At 42.1% G+C, this 25,869-nt stretch overlaps 1 protein-coding gene across 1 annotated transcript in view; it reads left to right on the top strand.

Moving 5' to 3' along the window:
- DNER (delta/notch like EGF repeat containing) overlaps nucleotides 1-25,869 on the top strand; it is a 1,176,744-nt gene that overhangs the window by 441,379 nt on the left and 709,496 nt on the right. The window contains exon 3 of the mRNA XM_086942563.1: nucleotides 20,313-20,407. Within this exon, the coding sequence (XP_086798689.1) occupies nucleotides 20,313-20,407 (95 nt within the window). The remainder of the gene's footprint in view (nucleotides 1-20,312; nucleotides 20,408-25,869) is intronic.

Here is a 25,869-nt window from a genome sequence, read left to right on the forward strand (position 1 = left end):
GTTTACTTGTCAAGTATAGCTACTATTAAAACGACTATTAAAAAATAGAATTACTTTTCGACTTGACTAAAAATATTTTCTCTCAAATAAGTAGTGAAATATGCTCACGTCTCGAAATCTTAACTGGAGCCTCTGTGCCATTGCCTCTGCTCATAAACCTGTGATGTGCTGCCATTATGCGAACTAGACAAGCTCAGAGCGTTTTAGATGTAATATTAAGCAAGGGGCACATCTTGCACCTGTCGTGGAAAAGAATTGCTTGAAAATTCCGAAGGTACTAAGTGAAAGTCCCCCCCTGTGTGACACAAAACAGATCATTTCGGATTCGTACTTGGATCACGAGGGAAGCATCTGAACGCGTCGTTACAAAGAAACAAAAAAAAAGTCCCTGGCAGCTCGTGGCAGCTCGTGCTCAGACGCTGCGTAATTATACGGTGGCTCAGCTTGCTCGTTCTCCCAACCTGCTGCAGACGTCTTTGAAGCTGATAGGATTTGAGAGCCCCTCGAGGCTTCATGCATTGGCACGCGCACAGGATCAAATCTGTGCCCGCGCCCAGCCTTTGAAGTGCATGAGCCCCTCAAAGACCCATGTTTGGAGGTGGCTGCTGCGGAGCACTGTTTCCAGCTAGATGACAGCCTTACAAAAGGCTTCGTGTTTATGCCAATCACTGTGTTTTTTTCACATATGTAATTGGGTGTCTCCAGCATTGCAAGGGATGCACATAACGTCTCTGCAATTTTGCTAACTATGTTTGTGGTGCCTCACAATGGGCCGGCGTCACCCACGCTCGCAGTGTGCAATTCACTGCTCAACTCACACCGTGAACGAAGTTAACATATGGACTACTCGCATCTCTTTTCTTTCCTGTTGTGTTTTGTCATTGTCAGCAACAGATAACTGTCATTGTCAAAAACAAAAGGTCTGGCGTTCGCCACAAGCCTTTTGGCTTTGTAGATGTCTGTTTTGTTAAGTTTTTTGTAAAACTTTATTGTTGCAGAGCTTCTGCGCCCTTGACAATATATAAAATATTGGCAAAAAGCAAACGTATTTTTTTTTATCTCAGAGAGCCCACATTGCCAAGGTAGTCCCTGGTACTGAAGGGTACTACTTTGTGTGCAGATGTGTTCCCTATGAAAGAGCAGGATGACGTCACTCACAGAGAATTTAGCCAATGGCTGAAGTGGGCTGACCAGTTACCTCATGCTGGATGCTATAGTGGGTAGAAGAAAAATGTGAATGACATAACAACAGACCAATGGATTTAGAGGGCTGGCTAAAAGTACCTGCGTGTAAGTATATTACATATATAATTTTAGTAAAATCAAAGACCCTGGGTAATGTCTGACCTAAAAACAGCAAACTATACAAACCTGTATTGATTCTTATCAGGAGTACCACAGTGAAGGAACTACACTCTCGATCTCCGTCAAAGTGTCGCTACATAAAGTTCTTCATCTTTTACAACAGATTTTTTCTTTACGCTGAATGAGGCAAGGGCAGTAGTCGGGGAAGTTCTGTGCTGGCTGTGAAGAGATGGAACTCATTGCCCCTAAACATCAGAGTGATAGGTGATCATCTTGTTCACTGTAATTATGTCTATTCTCCTATAATTCTGGTAGTCTGTTTGATCTCAAAGCGGTACAAAAGAGGGTGGTGATGGACGGAGCATCTGAACCAATCAAACACTCACACCCAGTCAAGAGATCTGGGTTTAATCCATCACCGTTCTTTAGCCCACTCTGCCACCCCAGTTCAGACATGGCCATATGCAAATCAGTCTGACCCTGTGCCTCATGGGAACAGTCCAGCCCGAACTGCCAGCCATGCCTTCCCTGGACCGGAAACAAGCTTCCTAGGACCAGTTTCTGGCATTCCGGCATGCCAGGTTGCATGGGCCCACCACCTACTTCAGTAGGGAAAGTCTATTCTCTGGGAGTGATTTTGGGCCACAGCTTTTTAGCTGCTCAAGAGAAGGCAGTGATGAACCCCTGAATTTACTCCTTTTGGCTACTAAAGAAAGGCACCCTGATTGTTACCAAGAGAAAAACACATACAAGTGTTAGGTGCTTGAGTTCTAACTAAACATGATTACTGCAATAATGTATATCTATGTTTGTGTTCCTTCCCCTTTAGCCATACTTCAGTGTACTTAGAACTTCACTGTGAGAAGAGTGCCTGCCTACAAGTGACCTCAAAATTATGGAACAACCTGTCCTATATTGTTAGACCAATTAATAATTACATGGGATTCCAAAAGTCTCTTAAATCCTTCTGGGTTCTGTAGATTTCCAAGGATTGTATATTTTTGTGTTCTCACTGCATTAGCGCTTTGAAGCCTCTCATGTAAGCGCCCTCTATAGAAATAATGTAGTTAATGAATCGTATGTTGCTCCATGCTTATGAGTTGTGTGCCAAGCCCTGTAGGATTGAAATATTTTATGAGTTTCTTTTCAGAATTCTCTTTGAGCGCTGTCGCTTTTTTTACAGTTGGATAATTAAGCAGTCAATGCACTGTTTTTCCCCTTTTCTGAAAGGGTTTCTTAGGGGAGAGTGCTCCAAACATCTTTGCAGAAGATTAGATCCGCTCCCTATCTTCACTCTTAAACTCTGAAATAGGGCGCCACTAAACACATCTTTCCAGGAACTGATCGAAGCTCCCAGTCAAGCCCTGCCTGTGAGCACTCAAGGGTCTGTATTATATAAAATGAGCACTGCAAGTACTAATTTAATACACAGCTGGGGGCTGACTGCTGTCGTAAGTAGATGAAGAGTTGGAGCTTCTCTTTTTTACCACTGTCGGCAGAGGTAAATGGTGGCTGTCATGAGGACTTTAGGGGAATCGGGAGGTTGTGGCTGGAAATGTGCAGCATTTGTTGACATATCTAAAGTAAACAACAGAACGCCACACAATGACATACACAATGCAATAAAATATAACAAATAAAACATAATGGAGCACAACAAAACTGTACAAACAGTATATAATTCAACAATCAGTGTACACCATGTCATCACTTTTCAATAAAGCAGCATAAAAGCACAACACACCAAAAAACTATAGCACACATCACTACTAGTGGGCCTACAGCACTGTTTGTGCCATCCACATGAGTAGTCCTTTAAAGCATGTCTTGGGCCTGTCACTGCAGAGCCTGTATGTGCAGTTTTAAACTGGCATTTCGACCTGGCAAGTTCACATACTTGCCAGACCCAAACCTTCCTTTTTTATTACATTTAACCCACTCTTATGGTAGGCCCTAGCTAGCCCCATGGGCAGGGTACAGTGTATTAAAAAGGTGGGACATGTACTTTGGAATTTTACATGTCCTGGAAGTGAAAACTGCTGAATTCGTTTTTCACTACAGCAAGGCCTATCTCTCCCATAGGTTAGCATTGGAGCTGCCTTGTAACAATTTACAAGTGGTACTTCCAATTGGGAAAAGATCGGAAGAATAAGTGCGGTGTATATGGAATAACAATTTATAAACACATCTTTTAGTGAAGTTGTTTTTTAAGCTGCATGTCTGAAAATGTCACTTTAAGAAAGTTGCCATTTTCTTACCTCATACATTATGTGCCTCTGCCTGTCTCTGGAATACACATCTGAGTTGGGTGGCAGTTGGGTTTTGTGCATTCCCTCTAGACAGTCACTCACAAAGGGAGCTAAGTTGTGCCCTATCCTGATGGCCCATCACCAGGCTGATGGGTCTTCCTGAGCTTGACTGAGAGGGAGGAGCTGACACTTGCACCTTAATAGGGTTGTGCCTTTCCCCACACAAAGATCTGCATACTCCCCTGTAGTGTCTGGAGCCAGGGCAAGGAAGGACAGGGTCGTGTGCACCACAAAGACCTTTCTTTGAAGTCTCCCAACTTCAAAGGCTAAAATGGGTATGATAGAGCCCTAACACCATATACTCCGAACACTTTTGGGACTGAAGACATTCTACCAATAAGAAGAGCTGTTGTGCTGACAGGAGGGTCTTCCACTTTGCAGCTTACTTTGCTGTGTTTGTCTGCTGCCTGCTCCTTCTTACCTGGGAGTGAGAGGACTGAAATCGACTCTCTACATCCTGCATCTCTAAAGGTTCTCCAAGGGCTTGTTGGGCTTGCCTCCAATTTCTGAAGTTTCAGGGATATCAAAGACTTCACCTGTATCTTGCTACTAGCAACTGGACTCCTCTGCTTTGAGTCCTGCTCTGTAAAGTGGTGCAATCCAGTTTTGGGCCTCGGAAGTGAGTGTTTGGTGCTGCAACCCAAGAAACCAATGCATTGACACCGAAGCATTGTTCAGAACCGGCACATTTCTCTGCGATATCGACACATTGCCACTGCCTGCACCGAAGCCGTGGACACCGATTGCCAAATGCGCAACACAACAACCTCGACATACAACACAGCCCCAACTTTGCCAATGCAGCACCTCCGAATCACAGCTGCAGCGTGTGTCTCGGACACCATTTCACCAACATCTGAGACGCACCATCCCCACTGCGGGGCTTTACGCCAGCACGTCGCCTGCAGTCAAGCGGTTCAACATTGACACCTCGACCTGACCCAGGGTACTTTTGAGATTGACGTATCAATGATGTTGCTGAAACTTCAAAACTGACACATCACCTTGTATAGGGACGCATCCCCTCCAATTTTTAATTTATCGTCCACAAGCTGCGATGCATTCAAGGTACTGTCCGCGGGTCTGCGTGAATCCTGTATCTGGCCCAAGCTCCATCACGGTCAGACTGAACATTTCTATTTGTTCCCCTCAAGCTTGACCAGAAAGCCCTAGTTGGAGCTATTGACCTCTAAGCATTGAATTTAGATTTAATCTTGCAAAAGTCATAACTTGACTTGTGTATGTTACATTTTTGTTGTTTTGGTCTTGTTTTACTCGGATAAATATTGTCTGTTCTTCTAAACTGGTGTGGAGTACTTTTGTTGTGTTTTCAATGTGTTAGTGCTTAAATACTTTACACATTGCCTCTTTACTTCAGCCTGACTGCTCTGTGCCAAGCTACATGTGGTTGAGTATAGATAAAACTTTAGTGTGTACTACACTTAGCCTGAGTAGGATTGTGGCTCCTGCTTGGACAGGGTGCATACCTCTCCCAACCAGAAACTCAATTTCTAACATTGAGAGCCAACAGCTGCACCTGTAGTAGTGGAGTTTGAGCAGGAGAAATTAAAAACCTAATATTTAAGAAGAAAGGGTTCCTCTACATAAGGATGGCTTGCCAAGAGCAGGGAGAAGGGAATATAAATTAGAAACATATCTTAAGCAATAACTGTTACATTTGAATTGCAGACACAGGACTGCACATAAATAACTTAAACCTAAAAATGTTTAAATGATTAGTTAAATACCAACACAGACAGAATCCAGTATATTTTATAATCAAATAGAATTTTTTTTATTTTAAGTACAATTAATAAAAAAATCTAAAATGTCCTTAGGAGACTATCCATACAGCTCTTCAAAATTGTCTTTTGTAACAAGTCTAACAGAGTTTCATATCATGAACATACAATGAGACACTTCGATATAAATATAATCAGCTGAACATATTCTCAAGAGAACATAATATTCACTGTGATAAAAAATATAAATTCAGTGATAATAGTCAATAGAAAATAACAATGTGATATATCATATTATGGAGGGTTTGAAGACGTAATTACTACGCGCGTTTCAGTGAAATGCCTTCATCAGGAAGCCATCACATTAATATCTGTAAAAGTACAGAGAAATGGGGGATAGTCTACTAATATAATATGCCCGCAAGCAAATGGTTGAGTTATCATCAAATCAATGAAAATGAAATTAAAAACAGTTTATATAGCCAATGTGTTATATAGCCAAAAATTATAATATGTGAAATAGAAAAAAAGAAGAAAACGAGCAGTTAGTACCCAGTGCATAGATAGCGAGATATTTCCTTTAAAAGTGATTGATATGAAATTGGAAACCTACACAGTGACCCAGTTAAAAGGTTTCTGCAAAGATTTCAAGTGTTCTTTTAAAGGCCTTACTGAACATTAGGAGCTGCAGAAGGCCCTGAGGGCCTGGCTGGAAGCCAGGACTGCAGCTGTGAATCCAGATGAAGGAGGATGATGTTGTGGATGAGGAGGAGCAATTGGATATGGAAAATAAACTGGCCATAGAGGAGAAGAAAATAATTCTGATTCAGGAGCTGAGTTTCAGAGAGCTGGATTTGAAAGCCAAGGGGCACGTTTGTGGAAACATATCCTAACTGAAGGGGGGACACCTTACTGACCCGAGAGGGAAGCGACAGGTTGAGGTATTCCGCCATGAAGGAGGCCTTTACCACGAAATATGGTTTGATCCCACAGAATTACAAATGCAAAAAGAGCAGTTGATGCACAGAATGCAGAGCAATGTCATCATTTACCCAGTACAGAGATCTGGGCCTAAATCCAACTTTTTTCTACTCCTCATGCCATTCCAGTTTAAACCCAGCCATATGCAAATCAGTCTTGACCCTGCGCCCAAAGGGAATGGTCCAGGCCGAATTGCCAAGCCTGGTCCTCTCTGGACTGGAAACAAGCATCCTAGGACCGGTATCAGGGTGTCACTCCTCATTAGCCAGGATAGCCTGACTCCAGTGGCATGGAGAGCACAGGACCCACGTCTGGGCATACCCGTCCCACTCGGGGTGACGAATGCAAAAAGAGCAGTTGATGGACAGAACACAGAGCAATGTCATACATTCACACCAGTACAGAAATCAGGGCCTAAATCCATTGTTTTCTTTGCTCCCAATGGCAATTGTTTGATTTGTTTGTCGTGTTTTTTGTCTAAGGTATGCTTATCTTTGGGGCATGTAATTTGGTCCCTATGTGTACCTCCTGGTTTCTATTCTAGCGTTGTTTTACAAAAGAATTGAGGCACACACCGAGATTTAATTCAAAAAGTCATAACAAAGACCAGTAGAAAATGTTTATAAAGCTTATGATTGAGTCCTTTAATACTATTTATTATTCTTTAAGAGTTGTCACGATTTTTACTCATTTTATTCAATGTGTTTCTTAGGTGTGGCCATTTTAGCCTACTGCTCATGAAGTAACAGTAGATGTTGTACCATCCAGGATAATGTGCTGCATGGCTAAACAATTATAAGGTCCCAAAGGCGAGACCTATTGTCTATGCCAATGCTTGTTTTAGTTTTATCACAGATCCACGGATACCATTTACAGTTACTGGCCCTTGGGGAGCGGTCCCTCTGGTACCCTTCCACCAAGCCTAGGTGGGCAAGGTATCCCTACCCAGCCCCCTCCCTATATGTTGTTTTAACCTTTCTTCAGACCTGGGAACTGAGCCCCCAAGTTTTAAAATGGCTGCTGCCACATCTTTATTAATGTGATGGCAGTGAGTCAGATCATATTTTTTGATCTGTTGGATTTTCATCCCTATATAAACAACCATTTTTAAACCTTATTTTTTTAAAAACTGAACAGATTTACACCAAATAACTTTCTGAATGAAGATCTAGCTTTCTGACAAATTTGGTGTAATTCCGTCCAGCTGGTCATTTTGGACCCCCCCTTTTTCTCCACCTTTGCCGGATCACCCCAAAAGTTTCCAGGACAGAGTTGATTCGGGTGAAATTATTCCTGGAAGATTTTATGGAGATTCAACAAACGGCTCTAAAGTTATAAGCAAACCAAAAAAAACCTTTTCTTACGTAAACCCGACAAACAAAATTGAAATCCGGGTAGTATCACTGTGCCCCATCACCTTTAAAAAGAGGGCTTATTACGTAAATTCATGAAAATGAAAAAATCCTTGTGGCAGCAAAATAAATTTCTGATCGTCACATTTAAAAATTATCACTCGGCGCGATATCATATTGTACTACAGACATATTGGATAAATATCAACGAATAATACACATAATAATACACATATGTGGGTCTGCCAAATCAACCAAAGGAATCATCAGGTTTCGCAGCTAAAAACAGATAAAATACATAATGAGGAAATGGACTTCCTTGATGTCTCTGTTAATGTGGTGGACAGCAAACTACAAATTAGCCTTTTTAGGAAACCGCAAATCAAGATCCCTATGAGACATACTTGTGCACAGTGAAACGAATACTAGGGCAACACAAGCGAGTTGGCTTAGTACACAACAGTTTTTTTATGTGGCATGTGCAAAGCCTGCAAGAGCTTGCAGCTACAGGAAAAAAAAGATGTACTAATAAATTAATTACATGTGGGAGTGACTATGTGGTCTATTTATTGGTATGCCCGTCTGAATACAGGTATGTGGACAGTAATATCTGCCCAGTGAAGAAACGTATACTTGAGCATTACAGGCCCATTAAGATATTTGTGATGCAGACTATCCAGTGGCGAGACACTGGGCAAAAATGCATAACAAAATGCTGATTTAATGTCCTATTTTGGGATTGACAGGGTCCTAAAGAACACATGAGGTCGAGACAGAGATGAGACTGAGGGTGTTGGAATCAGCGTACATGGTTCTGTTAGGGAGTAAATCCCCTGTGGGACTGAATGAAGATGTGGAATTACATGGCCATATTGGCTCATTTGGTGATGGATGGTTTGCCATTTAGAACATGTCTGCTATTTTTCTTCTGATTTTTCCAAATGTTTCTTATTTTCAACATTTTTCTTCTATTGTCATCAGCTTTATTAGCAACTCTTCTTTTCCACTTACTTCCAGTAGCGGCTCCTGGTAGGAGTGCTACTGAGCAGAGACGTGGGGCGGGGGAGGGGTAGGGTGGGAGGTAGTAAACACCGAAATATGGATGAATACAGGTAAGTTGACAATTAAATCAATAAAACAAATTCTGTTGTGCCCGCTGCAGCGCCAAAAACAAAATTAGTTTTATTGATTGTCAACCTGCCTGCATTCATCCATATTCTGGTGTTTACTACCCCCCACCTTCCCCCTCTCTCGCCCCACTTCACCGCCCGGTAGCACTCCTACCAGGAGCCGCTACTGCTTACTTCTGACTGATATCTACATGACCGAATATCACTATGTCCGTGTATATTTCGTTTACATCTAAGCTGATTACTAGAGGAGGGTACGGTGCATTGTGGCAGTTGTGGTGGGAAATTTGTTCATTAGTCTTTCACTGTGTTTCTAGGTGTGGGCTAGCAGAGGGGATTAGGTAGCACATATTTTGAGAATGTATTTAATTTGCATAATATTATGTAATCATGTTGATTTGTCACAACAATGTTTTGACAAAACACTTAAACCTGTATGAGTGACTGAGGAGATCTTTGCGGTTAAGAGTTACATAGTCACTTGGCTGGTATTTTTCAATTTGGTGCTTATTGTGGTATGATACTTAATAATTTTATGCTCTTGCATTAATAAGTGGAAGTTAGCCACTAGGCCATATCTCATCATTTATATGTATGTACAATGTATTTCTGTGTTAAAAATGTGTTTTGCCCTTGTAACAATGATTGAAAGTTAGCCACTTGGCTACAACTTATCATCTGGATTCATGCACCAGTTTCTCTGTGTTCACACTTTATGCTAGCCTATGGTTTTCAATGCGGCATGTAGCTGATAAGCCCGATGATTCCTTTGGTCGATTTGACAGACCAACATATGAATATTATGCATATTATTAGTTTATATTATCCAATATGCCTGTAGTACAATATGATATTGCAGTAAGAGATGACTTTTAAATGTGACAATCAGAAATGTATGCCACTAATATTTTTTTCAATTTCATGACTTTACTAATAAGCCCTCTTTTTAAAGGTGATGGAGCACAGTGTATGTAGGCAGGCTGCAACGAAGCCCCTGAGGGTGTGAAACTCGTAGCCGTAAAAAAACTTTGGCTTACAAATTGTGGAGTGTGAGTCTTCTTGGTAATCTGCGATACTACCTGGATTGCGATTTTGTTTGACATTACAACGGGTCCTGCACTCGTGAACTTGCACCTATCCCGCCAGATATATATATATATATTCACTGAAAAACCCATAGGTTTCAGGGGCCTTATAGTTAGCTGGACATTTCATTCATACAAAACCATTGAAATTCCCCCGTTATAGTTAGTTCAGTTAACTATAACTCACACGTTCACAATGCACTGCTGATGACGTCACATATTACATCACTCATGATATGGTCAGTGACATCACTCTTGGCATCACTGATGACATCTCAAATGACATCACTGATGACATCATCCAGTGAATGTGTGTTTTTCTGAAAATTAAATATGTTTTATATATGTATATCTCAAGGTCGGTGGAAGAATAAATGGGTATATAAGTGTCTGAATGGATGATATTTTTAATGAAAAATTGCTTGTATAACTGACTGATTAAGTGTATTTTAGTGAATACATGGGTTAGTGAGTAATGTTTAAATATATAAATATCTGTATTAGTCTCTCCCTTTGTGCATAAGTGGCTGCATGGGTTGGTGAGTAACTACATGAGTGTCTATATAGGTTATTAATATTATTGGCAGGGTGGGAGCCGCGAGGTTCTCACCCTGCCATAGCAAACAGCAGTGTCCCGGTGTGGGCACCCCGGCAAACATTTCCAAAGCCCCGGCGAGGTGGTGGTCCCGGGGCTAGGGGGTCCATCCCGGATCCCCCTATTTTAATATTTTGATCCCCATGGAGGTGGCTGTCCCCGGGCTGTACGGAGGAGCTCAAGCCCCCCACACAGGTTTTTATTTTTTATTTTAAAATGAAACACAAGCCCGGGGGTGTCGGTCTCCGGGGCTGTCTGCAAATATATTCTGAAAGACTTGGGGAGTGGCGGTCCCCGGGGCTTGGGGGGCTTTGAGCCCCCACCCATGTATTTTTTAAGCCCCGGGGGTGGCGATCCCCGGTTGCTGGGGGGTTGTGAGCCCCCCACAATTAATCTCATAAAGCTCCAGGGGGTGGTGGTCCCCGGGGCTTGGTGTGGCCTTTGAGCCATCCCTCCCATTTATTTTTGAAGCCCGGGGGGTGGCGGTCCCCTGGGCTGGGGATTTTGTGAGCCGTGCACATATTATATAAAAGCCCCAGGGGGTGGTGGTCCCCGGGGCTGGGGGCCCCTCAGGGTTTTCCCTTTGTGGTTGTACAAATGCATTGGGTATGTAGAGGTGTGCAATGTAAAGGCATCTACTTTTGAATTCAGGATATGTTATCTTTGAAGCAGTGCATGGGAGTGCTATCACCGCACTGCTAAATTGGTCAAAGTTGCACATTTTTGGATGCCCATATTTATCTGATGTGCACAGATGTGGTATGCAGTTTCTCCTCGATGATGAAGTCCTGTGCCCAAATGTGGTTTGTAGATTATCCTAGATGTGGACATCCTTAACAGTGCATACCAAGCACAGATAACTTCATATAATGTAGAGCAACTCTTGGGTAGGTGGATCTAAAAGATCAATGAATAGCAGACAGTGTGGTGCATTGGAAAATGGTTTGAAGTACCCCATGGATGAACCTTGCGAATGACTGCGAAATGTGGAGAACTGTCACAAATTGCATACCATTACAGATTTCCTGCCAAAGCTAGGCAGAGCATGCCAAAGAACACAGCTTCAATAGTTAGTTTGCTATTTTTTTTATTATTTGTAGCAATGCATCTGGTACTTCCATGAAATCCAGAAGGTAGACATGGATTGTCAAGGTTGATGTTGAGGATCCAGTTCTGGAAATGTGGAACTTTACTGCTCTGACTAGAGTCCACCATGGATTTGTATGTTGTGCTGGCGTGAAATGATCCACATTCCTAATTGTACACCCACCATTTGATACACAAAGTACACATGTGTACTTTGACCCATATTGATTATTTAAGATAGGGAACATGCTTACCTCTAGTAAAATAACAATTTTGTCAAACATAGATTGGAAAGTGTGACTTTAGATGTCACGCTTTTCAATCTATTCTTTCTGGTAAATTGTTACCTAAAATGTGGAAATCCAAAGAACTGTTTTGAGTGTTAGCATAAGGACATTTTTTTTTGCTATTTCTGTGTCATGATAATTTGAATCAACACTTTATCTAATTACGAAAAGACTCATATGATCAATTTCTAGAATTAGTCATGGATGATTCTATGTTAAATACCACCTGGCCATGATTCAATTATTTATGATTTCTGGTCAATTTAATCAAGTTTACATATGTGTTGTGTTCAAACGTATTTTGTGGAACCGTCAAAATATACTGGACGTATTACATAGATTGCAGCATTGAAATTATACATCAACATTTAGCCAGACCTTGTAAAATTACTTCCTTACACTAGTCAGTGGAAATGTCTTTGAAATTTGCACCAATCCATGCTATATAATCTGGAAAAGATGGTGAAAAATGCATTGGTTAACCCCCAAGACATTCTAACCATAACTAGAGCATGGCCTTACATTTTTACGTTGTCATGACTGGGCAACCCAAATTCCCACTTAAGATAGGTTCCTGAAACAAGGCAACAGCTGTATCAAGTTTTCGTGGCTGCGGCTAAAAGACGTTTTTGGATCCTGCATGAATCTCTTTTATGAGATCAACATCTGGTGACTCGACTTCAAGCAGAAATTAACATTTTGTAATGGGAACTGAATCATCTTTCTAGGACTTCAATATGGTCTTGCAATTCTAAAGTCTAGTTTAAGAAGTCAATTATGGTTCAAACAAAAAGGAGAGAATGAACAAAAGTTTCTGGTGGTAGACCTGAGAATGTTGCAAAAGATGTAGAACAAGAGAGACAACGATCTAACTGTGAATGAACAATTAACAAGGCCAAAATAAAAATTGAGCCAAGTAAATTCCATGAGAGAGACAGAACCTAGACTGCTAAGATTACATCAGAAATATTGGGGCAATGCAGAAAGGCATGGTTGTCGCTTAGAACTTCATCAATTAACTCCTGGGTCACTAGGCTTGAAGTAGTCATTAAGATAAAATTGGCTTTATCAGAAGGAGCTTTTGTTCATGATAACATCAGACTTTGTACCCAATTGACATCTTGGAGGAGAGGGAACTCTATCAAAAGTTCCCTCCCCGCCTAGACTATGGTCCACCCTTCGATTTAAATGTGGGCAGACCATAGTCGATTGCAGAGACTACTCCATCTCCACAGTGGTCATACATGTGTGACAATTTATGGAGTACATTGCCCAGGAAATAATACTTAGCTTTTGAATATCTTCGAACTTACAATAGGAAGACAAAAAAGCTGAGATTTCAATATCATATTTGCAAACTTCAACCAAGAAAAAGGGATTTGAATGCCCAATGCCGAGAACTATGTTGACAATTTTGCTTTAAAGATAGTTAGCTGGATGTTTATGAACAAGAAAGTGGAGTAAGAGATTTCAACTTGGCCTACCATAGAGAGATATTTGCTGGACAGATTTCTGGTTTAGCGTGTAGTTATTTTGAGTCTATTATTAACTAGGCCGGTTTGCTATGACTTAGCTAGAGCGGGAACATGTAGAGGAGATGATTGCTTCTCCTAAACATGGTTTAACCTTGAGTTGAAGTAAGCTCATCTGACATTGTTTAGAAATCCTGGTGTGAAAAGTATCTTATCATTATTAAGCCACTTGCTAAAAGGAAATCAGATTTGACCTTTTTCTGTATAAAGTGGAGAGGCGAAACAACAGATAGTTTAATCAGCCTCAGAGGAATGTTTGAGCGTACAATTTATAAATCTTCTTAACAATAAATGGGTATGGTTTGATTTTAGGTATAGTATTTAAGCAGTCTATAAGGCGATACATTATCTCTTTTATGGGATTTGAGTCAAAAGCCTATGGATGTTTACTCCAATTGTTGCGCGTGCTTGTTTATATGATTTTATAGTTGACATTTATTTCAGAAATGGAACTGAATGTTACTGTATTGTAATGTACTGTTGTGACACGCGCTTTGCTATTTGCCAGAACTGAGCACACTAAATCGCCGCAGCGCTTGCTGAACAGACCATCTTTTAATTTTATTTTGTGCCTTATGATATTGCTGTGACACTCGCTTTGTGATTTGTTTGCCTGATTGCGCTGCCCAGTCGATTGCCTCCTACATCGTGCCCAATCTCGTTCTGTTCCCTAGCGTGGCTTGCAGCCATCTTGTAGATTGTTTATTTGTTGTGCCTCCCAGCCCGGCCCTTGACCCCGCCCCCGCCTCCCAGCTGCCCCGCCCTCGCCCCTCTCCTCTCACTATCTTACATGACAGATGCTTTTGCGCGCAGCGTTCACGTGCAGCGGTCGCGTCCCATGCGCGCCGAAGGCGCGCCAAAGGTAAGCCCGTCTACGCCCGTCCGCGCCAGGACCGCGCCCAGCGCCAGACCCCCTGGTCCTTGCAAAACCCACTCCACCCGCATTACGTATGACGCTGCCTCCCTCCTAGCCCTTAACCCAGGACGCACACCTCAATGTTGCGTAGCTGCCCCAGGACTCACCCACGGCCCCTTCGCCTGCCACTCCTGCAAGTTTACTAGCATCAAGAGCCATACCACCCCCAATAACACCAAACACAGCTCCGACCCCAACCACCTGAAGTGCATCCTGCTGAACACCAGCTCGGTCACAGACACACAACCAATCTCTGGGATCTACTCGACACTACATCACCGGACGTTGCCTTCCTCACTGAAACATGGATGAACGCATCATCAACACCCGACATCGCCATAGCCATCCCGGACAACTACAAGATCATCCGAAAAGACCGATCCATTCAAACTGGAGGAGGCATCGCCATCGTCCATAAGAACACCATCAAAATCACGACCAGCTCCGACGATAACCTTACAACCGCCGAACACCTCCACTTCCAGATCCACACCGACCCTAGGACCACACTCAGAGGCACCCTCATCTACAGGCCTCCAGGAACCCGTAAACAATTCAGCGAAGACATCACTGACTTCATCAGTCCACATGCCCTCGCCTCTGTGAACTACATTCTACTGGGAGACCTCAACTTCCACCTGGAAAAGAAAAACGACAGCAACACCACCACCCTTCTGGACAACCTTGCCAATCTCGGCCTCAAACAACTTGTCGACACTCCCACCCATGTAGCCGGACACACGCTCGACCCTATCTTCACCTCCAGCAAATACATCGCCTTCGATCATACCACAGCTCTCCATTGGACGGACCACAGTTGTGTTCACTTCAGCTACAAAACCACCTCGACCCACAACCCCCCACAACCTATTCCCCGAAGAAAATGAAACAAAATCACCACCGACCAACTGCTCACATCGCTCAACCAAGACCCACCCGCCCCCTCATCGGACCCGAACCAAGCTGCCATCAAATTCAAACAATGGATCACTCACAGCGCTGACGAATTAGCACCCTTGAAAAACCATCACACCAAACAAGACAGCAAAAAGGCCCCCTGGTTCAACGATGACCTTAAGAAATCCAAGAAGCTATGCCGCACTCTCGAGAAAACATGGAGAAAAAACCCAACCACCGACAACATGACCACTTTCAAGGCAGCCACCGGCAAACACCACCAGCTGATTCGATCCACCAAGAAATCAGCATTCAAGACTCGACTCGACAACAACGCCCATAACAGCAAGGAACTATTCAACATCGTCAAAGAATTCACCAACCCCACCGCAGCCTAAAACGACATCACTCCCTCCCAAGACCTCTGCGATTCGTTATCCTCCTTCTTCTACAACAAAATTGCCGACATACATAACAGCTTCGAAAACAATTCCAACGAACAATCCTTTCCACCCCCCTCAGATCCTTAACCGACCTCTAACAACCTCAGCGCCTGGAACCCAATCACCACGGAAGACACCATCCGCCTAATGAATTCCATCCACTCCGGCGCGCCAACCGACCCATGTCCCCACCACATCTTCAACAAAGCAGATGCCATCATCGCACCCCATCTCCGTGATGTCATCAACTGCTCTTTCAACTCGGCTACCTTCCCAGAAAGCTTGAAACATGCCGAAGTCAGCGCCCTCCTGAAGAAACCCACAGCAGACCCCTCTGAACTTAAAAACTACCACCCCATATCCCTCCTCCCATTCCCGGCCAAAGTCATCGAGAAAGCCGTCAATAACCAACTTGCCGCCTTCCTCGAATCCAACAACTCCCTCGATCCCTCACAGTCCGACTTTCGAGCCAAACACAGCACCGAAACCGCCCTCATCGCAGCAACAGACGACATCCGAACACTACTGGACAACGGAGGAACAGCGGCCCTCATTCTCCTCGACCTCTCCGCCGCTTTCGACACAGTCTGTCACAGCACCCTCATACAGCGCCTCGGCAACATCAGCATAAAAGGAAAAGCCTTGGACTGGATCACTTCGTTCCTAGCTGGGAGAACTCAGAGAGTCCGACTTCCCCCATTCAAATCAGAAGCCACCGAAGTCATCTGCGGTGTACCACAAGGATCATCACTCAGTCCCACCGTCTTCAACGTTTACATGAGTCCTCTCGCTTCCATCGCGCACCTACACAACCTTAACATCATCTCCTACGCTGACGACACCCATCTGATCCTTTCCCTCACCAAAGACCCCAACACTGCCAAAACCAATCTTCAAGAAGGCATGAAAGAAGTAGCTGTATGGATGAAAAACAGCCGCCTAAAGCTTAACTCGGACAAGATGGAAGTGCTCATCCTAGGATCATCCCCCTCTGCCTGGGACGACTCATGGTGGCCTTCGGATCTGGACTCAGCACCCATACCCACATACCACGCACGTAACCTTGGCTTCATCCTAGACTCCTCACTCTCGATGACCAAACAAGTCAACGCCGTCTCATCCTCCTGCTTCAACGTACTTCGTATGCTCAAAAAATCTTCCACTGGATCCCCGCCGAGACTAGAAAGACTGTCACCCAAGCGCTAGTCACGAGTCGACTAGACTACGGAAACACCCTATACGCCGGAATTACTGCCAAATTACAGAAAAAACTCCAACGCATCCAAAACGCATCAGCGAGACTCATTTTAGACATCCCTCGCCAAGATCACATTTCCAGCCACCGGAAAGACCTCCACTGGCTTCCCGTCAACAAGAGAATAACATTCCGTCTCCTCACCCACGCACACAAGGCCCTCCACAAACTAGGGCCCGAATGCCTCAATACTCGACTATCCTTCTACACACCCACCCGTCAACTAAGATCCTCCAATCAAGGCCTTGCAGCAGTTCCACGTATCCAAAGATCCACAATGGGAGGTAGATCCTTCTCCTACTTGGCGGCCAAGACCTGGAACTCACTCCCCACTTACCTCCGCCTTACACAGAACCACATCTCCTTCAGAAAAGAACTTAAAACCTGGTTTTCAATATCAGCAAAAAGTGTGTTTTAGAATGCGATAGATTCTGGTCAGATATGCTTAAAATGCAAAAGATGAATAGGCATATATAAACACATTATATTAATTGGTGCTAAAACAGTTCCTTTTTAGAATTCAGATATAGAAAGACTCAACCTCATTCCATGAAAATCAATCTATCTCACTGAAAATTGTTTTATATAAAATTTCGGCTGTCGTGGTATCGCAAAGTCCACCTCCGAAAACAAGGATTCAGAAGGCTGAAATGACGGGCAAAAAATGATGTTAGTTAAGTGAGAAAGTATTAGCTATGCCAACATTGATATTTGGGTTAACAGACTTTCTATACTAGCTACCTTGGAAAGAGCGTTCTCTCATAGATTTTGGAAAAGGTGATTGCATTATTATGAATGATGTGAAATTTGACTTAACAATTTTTTAGACTGAACCATAATCATATGCTTAAAATGTTGTTATTAAATATGATTTAAAAAATGTGTTTATATTTTGAAATCACTCTTTGAACCGCATCTTTTTATTTATTATTTTCTAATCTACTGGGCAAAATGCATCATATCTTATTCCTGCAAATTCGACCATTAGGCGTGTGGAATCAGTCTACCCCAAAATCACTTAGAACTGAGCAAGTGAAGCTGCATAAAAAGGTTATGGGACCTGGGATGCTGTATCCATGTCAATTTTATGCTGTCTCTTTTCCTAAGCAGATTCTCCCTGCTGTCTTACTTTTGTCATTGGTTAGAAAACTCCTAGTAACAAATTAATATCTAAAATGTAGCAAGTGATTGCATTTCATTGTCCTTCCTGGGCCACGTGTAGATAACCAGCCTGCTCCAGGAATTAATGGCAGAGTCTGGGGCCTGACAAACTGCAGACATGCACTAGAAATAAGCATTTGCAATGCAATAGGTATCACATTTGCGAGAGTTTAAGCTATTGGCATTGTAAATGACCATGCCTCTTATTTATCTGTTTTGGTAATTAAAACATAAATAAAAGGCATTGTAATTTACAATGCCAATAGCTCAAACGCTTGTAAATGCGAGACCTAGTTCATTTCAAAGAAACCTCCGCCTTTGACCCGTGCTGCTTGTAAAGTGAAAGCGCGCATGGCGCACTGAATGTTGCAGGAAAGCATGTCGTGCCTGCAGTAGGAGAAACTCATTAAAAAAAATAGGATCAGCTGTATCCAGAATAGCTTTTGAGATTCTTAAATAGCGAATTTTACAGATATGCTATTTAAGAATCGCAAAATGCAATGTATGTAGGATTTGCAAAAGAAAATGACAATCCTACATATTCCTTAATAGCAAATCGCAAATTGCGATTTGCTATTAAGGAATACCTTATCATTCATTCCTATGTGCCTAGAGGCCCATAGGAGTGAATGGGATTGCATTCGCAATTTGCGAGTACCAAACAGGTACTCGCAAATTGCGCATGCAATTTCAAGGGTGCAAGGGTGCCAAAAGGACACCCTGTTGCACCCATGAAACATGAATGTGTGCACATGTGGCGCACATATATGCCCTAAGGGCATGTATGTGCACCACATGCTACTTAGAAAAATGCTTAAAAGTGCATTTTTAAAGGAATTTGCAACCTTTGGTGGTAGTTTGCGATTCCTTAAAGCTAGATTGCAATTTTTCCTTGCTTACTGCATTGCATTTAAGGAATCGCAAATTGTGATTCTCTAAATGCATTCGCAAAATAGGTAATCACAAACATTTTGATTACCTATTTTGTTGGTGCCTTTTGGGATGATACATCGCAAAAGGCTTTTTCCCGTTCGCAAACTGTCCGATTGTGCAAATCGGCCCGTTTGCGAATGGGATCACGCTTGATACATCTGTCCCATAGTGCTCATAGACTAAATAAGACATACTGTGTAACAACAGAAGTAAAAGGGCTAGTCCTCATGGGAGGTTACAAATGAAGACAAGGCGGTGATAAGGAGGGACTAACAAGCCTAATAACGAATCAGAAGCCAGCATTTACAAAGGACAAAGACACAAGTCAATGAAAAAAATGGGTTAACAGTCCATACTCGAATACAGCATGCCTTGCAGAGTGGCGCATGTGCTGCCAAGGCTCGATCTAAAAACAGAGTGCTGATAATGGTACAAATTAGGTAATTCAGCCTCTCTTGCCTCTTTTGGAGAATGTCAGAAAGGTGGTAATCATTTATATGTATGTGTATCTGTTGTATTTAATTTTTGTAATGAGCCTCTTTTCATGCACTTCATACAATTTTTCTATTTTCAAAATTATGTGGGTGTACTTATTTGAAACTAGGGCAATGCAATTTCACAGCCTGGTAAAACTGCCGAATAGCAAAACCTGTTGAAGTACCGTTCGAGCTTGTTATTCCCCATGTACAGCTAAGTTTGCAGAGATCATGTGATAAGTGGTAATACAATTATCGAATCGTGGCAATACCACGTATTTCCTGAGCATTATTTTAGGAAACCATTTTATTTGATTTGTATAGACAAATGAAAGAGTACACTGGCAGTTCCACTTGTCAGTACAAACAGTTGTTTATTTATGATTCATTAAGGCCGTTATTCGGTCCACAGGCTCACTACCTTCCCCCTGGTATACCCTGCTAAGGTCTCCATATTGCCACTCGGGTTCTGGACGGTGGGGGCACAGAGTACAGTTACCCTTTGTTGACAAAAGTCCTCTCCACTCTGAAAATTTCTCAATAAGGGCGTTTGTGTTCAGAGATCAGGATAGGTACACTTAGCAAACTAATTAAAGTGATGTTGGACTCCATTAGAAATCTGTTCGCCACAAAGGTCAGGTTGAAGCTCAGAGAAATGAAAAAAATACTCGCAAGTCTTTTTTTTTTTTTTTTACTCGCAAGTCTATGAACCCCATTTTCCCTGCCGAAAGCTGCTTTCAAAGCCAGGAGTACATGAGAGGAAAACTCTGCTAATGCTTGAGAGGAAAAAAAAAAGCCCTAACATATCCGTCCCTTCTTATTTTCAGATATCTGCAGATATTGCCTGTGGAAACGCCAGCTCCAACAGCTCTTCGGGAGGACGGCTCATCTCTTTTGAAGTTCCTCAGAACACATCAATAAAGTGAGCACAGACTGTTGATTGCAAGTAACAGGTTGTCTGTGCAGTTTGTCTGTCTTGTTTTTTTTTTTTTTTACCTTTACTGTGTCTTTTCATCTTTCTTTTCATCTCGCTCCCAGTTGTACTGTGTTGCAGCTGCTCCCTAGACAAATCTAAATTACTCCCATCTCTCTGTTATTGCGTCATATAGCATCAATGTCATGTCCACTTATCCTGAAGCTAAAGATTTCCTTTCAATGTTCATTTATTTTTCGTTATGAGACTTGAAAGTTCTGGGTATGAGCTCGTCCTGTAAACATGGCGGCGAGGCCTGATCAGGTAAAGCCATTACCGTCTGCCATTTCCCCAGATGGGAAACATTGTTTCCAGTGGTGATTCAGGCCTCTTCCTTAGAAATTAGAAAGCTGCTACAGACATCTTGAAGAGTTACCGGGAGATACATGATATCTGGATAGTATAGGTATTACCAGAGCGCGTCCGGTAGTCCAATTTCCAATAATGATGGGATGTGCAAACAATGTCCATTAATGCTATTACCAGACTTTTTTTTCTGGTTAACTACAAGTACATAATCTGGGCTTGGGAATCACTGAACAGAAACTGCTGTCATAATAGCTGCGTAGACCGTGAATACTTTGTTCCCCATTTTATTCGGAATCATTTTACCTTATTTCACTTCCGCGCGCAAAGACAATAGGCCAGCGGTTTTAAACCTTTTGACTTCTGTGGACTCCCACTGAATCATCACTGGAATCTGGGGACCCCTAACTCAGTCTAGTTCCAAAACTTTATTCGGTTTTAAAAAATAGAAAACCATAAAAGATTACAGATCTCATAAAAAGAAACAGGGCATATCTAATTCCTAGGCATTCTAAGCGACAATCCCATTGTATACATAATAAAATATTTAACTGCCGTATATAAAAATTATTAAAAGACACAGTATTATTATTACAATGTGGGATGGGCCATCCAATTATTACAAGAAAATACCAGCATACAGATAAGTTAAATAACCGGTTAAAAGGACCATAGGGCCACAGCACTGTATTGCACAGAAGGAAAAAAACAGTTGTCAATTAAAAGTTAATTTTCCATACATTTTCTGTATTTCAATGAACATTTCAAGAAACCAACCACAAAGGGGATGCATTCAGGCTTTAACATTTGTAAAAAATAAAGGGCGGGCGTGGTTTGGAAATATTTAGTTTCAAAAGTGATTTTAAAAAGAACCTCCGGGGAGCATCATAAAAGCTACAAAAGAACATAAAGTGCAGCAGGTCCTGAGTCATTATTGGCAGCTGGGAACCCCCCGACCGTAGAAATTTCTATGATTTCAACTTCAAAACAATACACAAAAATACAAAAGCAAGTATACACAAACAAATGCTCAAATATTGAATTTAGTTCCCATTTTAAGTTTTCTTTCGTTATTTGTATGTACTTCATTAATATTCGTGTATTCATTTTAATGTTACTTAATTTGGTAATACAGCCGGGGACCCCCTGAGCAGGCTTTGCGGACCTCCAGGGATCCTCAGTCCATAAGTTAAGATCCACTGCATTAACCCATGTTCAAATCAGACTCATAAACACTGCCACTGTTTCTTATAATTCATAGTGAAAACCATATCAGTATCTAAATCAGCATGTTCAAATGTTCTACTGTAAGATAACCATGCTATTGTTATTGTATTCTTTTTTTAATCATAAGACAGTCCCTAAAAGTGTTAAGAGTGCGCTTGACATCATGGTAGTACATGTACGTATTAGAAATCTAGTGGTGGTTGCCCTAGCCTACATAAGGCAAACAATAGTCTCTGTGACGTGGCGGCCCTCTGGTAGATATTCTCTCAAGTCAAGTGCCTCCACTGGTGTGCTCTGCCAAGACTGCCTATGGAAACCCATGGTGTCTCTACCTCTAAATGAGATGGAGGAACCACATATTTGTAAGGTGGTTGGATTGGTTTATGGTGGTTCCCCTGCTCTACCAAACTCTAAATAAATCCTTAAATCTCACAATTCCAACCAGTTCACACTGTTGCATGTCATTTCATTAAATCACAACAAAATAAATATATTAAGTAACATTTATCCTGTATTCTGACATGCATTTTTAAAAGGCTTTAGTTAATTAAATATTTGCCAGATTTCCCAATATTTTGCCATTGCTCTTCACATTCTAATTCCCAAAATCTTGTAATATATGACAAACAATAATTAGAAATATTTTTTGGGGGAAATAACATAGTAGCAAAAATTAAATGTCTATCTCCCTGAGGAGCCCCATATTTTTATAAGCTAGAAGGGTGGTCTCCGGATTCTTCAAATATTGAACTCATTATAACTACTTCAATGAAAAACAACACATCAGCATGTTTTGATCTTGCTACCCTCTGAAGCATATGCACTTAATTCATCTTGGGTGATATCTTGGGTCACTGAAATTTGAATATATTCCCATTTTTCCAAATTACACAAGATGAGATGAAGAATGGGCATTTTTGGCTTAATTATATCTTTATAACCACTAAATGTATCATTCTGTGCAGTTCTCTTTAGGAATAAATCCGGTGCATTTTAAATGATGGAAATTGATTTATCAACATACTCCTTGTAGTGTGTATGTGTGTGGGTGGGTTATATATTCAACTGTAAATGTTTTCAAATCCTGTAGCAATGTTGTCATTTTTGCAAGATCAAAATCCGTCTGCCACACCTTAAAAGAAAAGCAAACAGGATGCAAAATGCTCAGCACACTCGGTTATTGCGTTTTTTGGTTGTGGAAGTGAGAACTACGAACTGTGGGGCTTAATTGTAAGAGGTTTTGGCGCCAGAGCGTCACTCTTAAACATGCTCCGCCGACACAATCATATCTATGAGGCCATGCAAATTCACTCTGTGTGGCTTTGCATAGCCTCATAAATATGGAGTAAGTCAGAGGAGCGCCAGCCTTACTCTGCGTCATAGAGGCGCTCCATGGGCGTGTCAGTCGGTTTTCCCATGCAACACCCATGAATTTTGATGCTGCCTCAGATTTACATGAATAACGTAAACCTGATGCAGTGCCAAAACCTTAAGCCACCCCGGAGCAGGAGTAATGAGGAGAAATCTTTGTAATTCTCCTAGTTTTTTTCTCCTTCCCTGCATTCTGCAGCACGCATTGAAAGAGGAAAACGTCTTTCCGGATTGTGTTTGTGCAGGAAAGCTCCATTCCTGCACAAAAACAATCGTGCCTACAACTGAGGTACACTGGCACCAAGGTGCAAGGGTGCCTACGTTGGCGGTAGGCAGCAAATTGTGCACCAGCGCAGGGAGTAGGGACAATAATGCACCATATTTCATAAATATGGGGCATTCATGCCCTTTCACATTGGTATAAGGCATCGCATCAAGAGGATTTGCGGTGCTGCCCAATGCCAACTCCTCATAAATTAGGCCCTGTGTGTGCAGTTCTCACTGTGAAAACTGTGTATGTGTTTGTGGTTCAGCTCTGCCAGAGGCCCATCAATGTAATTATCTTAATGCAGTTACCATTAAGGTAATTACTTTTTTCAGCCCTTGGCTTTGCTGGGCTGCGGCTAATGCTTTTCTTGTAGACTTTGGATAACAGCTGATATTGCTCTGCAAGAGGTAAGAGAAGGAAGATTTCACCTATTCTGGTTTTCAGACGAATATTTTACCGACCCCAACTTCTGCACACCTGCAGCCACTGGACCCCCCCATATTTGGCACCCTGATGGGATTTTGAACATTCTGTTAGCCCATCATGACAAATCCAAATACAGGTCTTAATGTACATGTATTTTTTATTCTAATCATGAGTCGATTTTGTAAGTATACTCATTCTAGCTGGAAAAGCTATTAAAAATACAAATGTCCATTACATGTAATTTCCTCTCTCAGCCTGAAACTCTTCTTCAATGGCAGCTCACTGAAGCATGGTAAATTATAGCAATAAAGCTTCTTTAGGTCTGGTATCCAGGGCTTCCTAGGCTTCCATGTGTGGGCAGAGAAGTCAATGAAGCAATACAAGAAAAGATCCTGCATATGGTCACTGATTCTACTTATCTAGGACATCAGCCACTGGCTAGTTAGTCTGATGTAGTCTGTTGATTGACCCAAGATCTGACAAGTGTCTCATTCTGATTTGTGATAGGTTCCACTGTGCAGTTTGGTTCTTATCACTGTAAATAGAATCTCTAGTCTGTTTTTGCAAAATGGCAGCATTGAATAGACAGTTCAGAGCTCCCCACACTGGACTGAAAGCTCATTATTGTTACAGAGCCAGTTCTTGACATTCATAATTGACCCTGGTGTCATACCCCTCTTCTTGTGCTCTTCCTTTCCCAATAGTATCATTATATTTCTCTCAGTGACCACGTGCTTTTCCATACTGGGAACTGTGGCCACTCATCGTCCCTGGTATGATACGACACACTCTCTATGGCGGGTAGTTTCTCTTTCCCTGAATGGATAACCACTTACAACGTTATATGGCCTGTCTGTACCTCTTCTACCTGCTTGGGCATGCCTGCTAATGCACAACTTGCCTTTTCTCTAAAATGCTAGCTTTACCCGATGAATGGCACTTATCATGGCTCCGCAGGCACAACTTGGATCCTAGAGTGTAAAGCATTATTGTCCCTTCACCATCGCTGGTCGTTTTTTTGCAAGACCCTTTCAGCTTTCTTTTCAGGAATAGCTTCAATTTCACAATGGGAAAATCTGTTTCCTACTGTAGAAGCTTTTGTCTATGTTATGAAAGGGAGTGATCAAGGAATTATTCCTCAGCCTTATTCAGATTTTATCAGCCTCCTCTTCTTCATCATAAAAAGAAAAGATGGGCGATATTGAGTGGTAAATCTGAGGAACCAGAAGGAGGTGTGTTAGTAGTACACATTTGGGCACTTACTTTCGCTGTCTTACCAATATATTCTCATGGTATAAAGTGCAAAGTGAGGGAAGACCTTAGGCCAGCTGAAGTGGCAGACTTTATGTGTTTGGTCAGCTGACAATCAATCCACATGCAAATCAACAGATCTGTCCACAAGGGAGTGATGCCCAGGACACACCAGAAGAGTGCTGAGCATGGTTGACGTGACAGTAATAGGATTAGTGTAGGATTTAGCGGTTATAGGGGTGTTTCATGCACTAGCCTTCCAGTTTGCAGGACCACATGAGTGTGTTCTTCAAGCAGTATTGGTAAGCAGCGGTGTAGCCTGTGCTGTGCCCTCAGCCTCCAATATACGTCTCCACTTCCCTTCTGTTGGCGGTAGCTTGTGGAAGGAAACAGCATGCTTTTATACTATGGAGAAAATTTGTTTGGAAGGTAGATTCACTGAGCCCTAGGTGTTAAAGCAATTGAGTAGTTAATTTTGATAAGTCCTTTGTTAATTTCAAAGTGTTTTTCACTGCATCTTAATTTGATGGCCATGTTAGAATTTTAAGGTGCCATTGTGAGA

Source organism: Lissotriton vulgaris, chromosome 11, assembly GCF_964263255.1.
Source record: "Lissotriton vulgaris chromosome 11, aLisVul1.2, whole genome shotgun sequence".
NCBI classification, from domain to species: Eukaryota; Metazoa; Chordata; class Amphibia; order Caudata; family Salamandridae; genus Lissotriton; species Lissotriton vulgaris.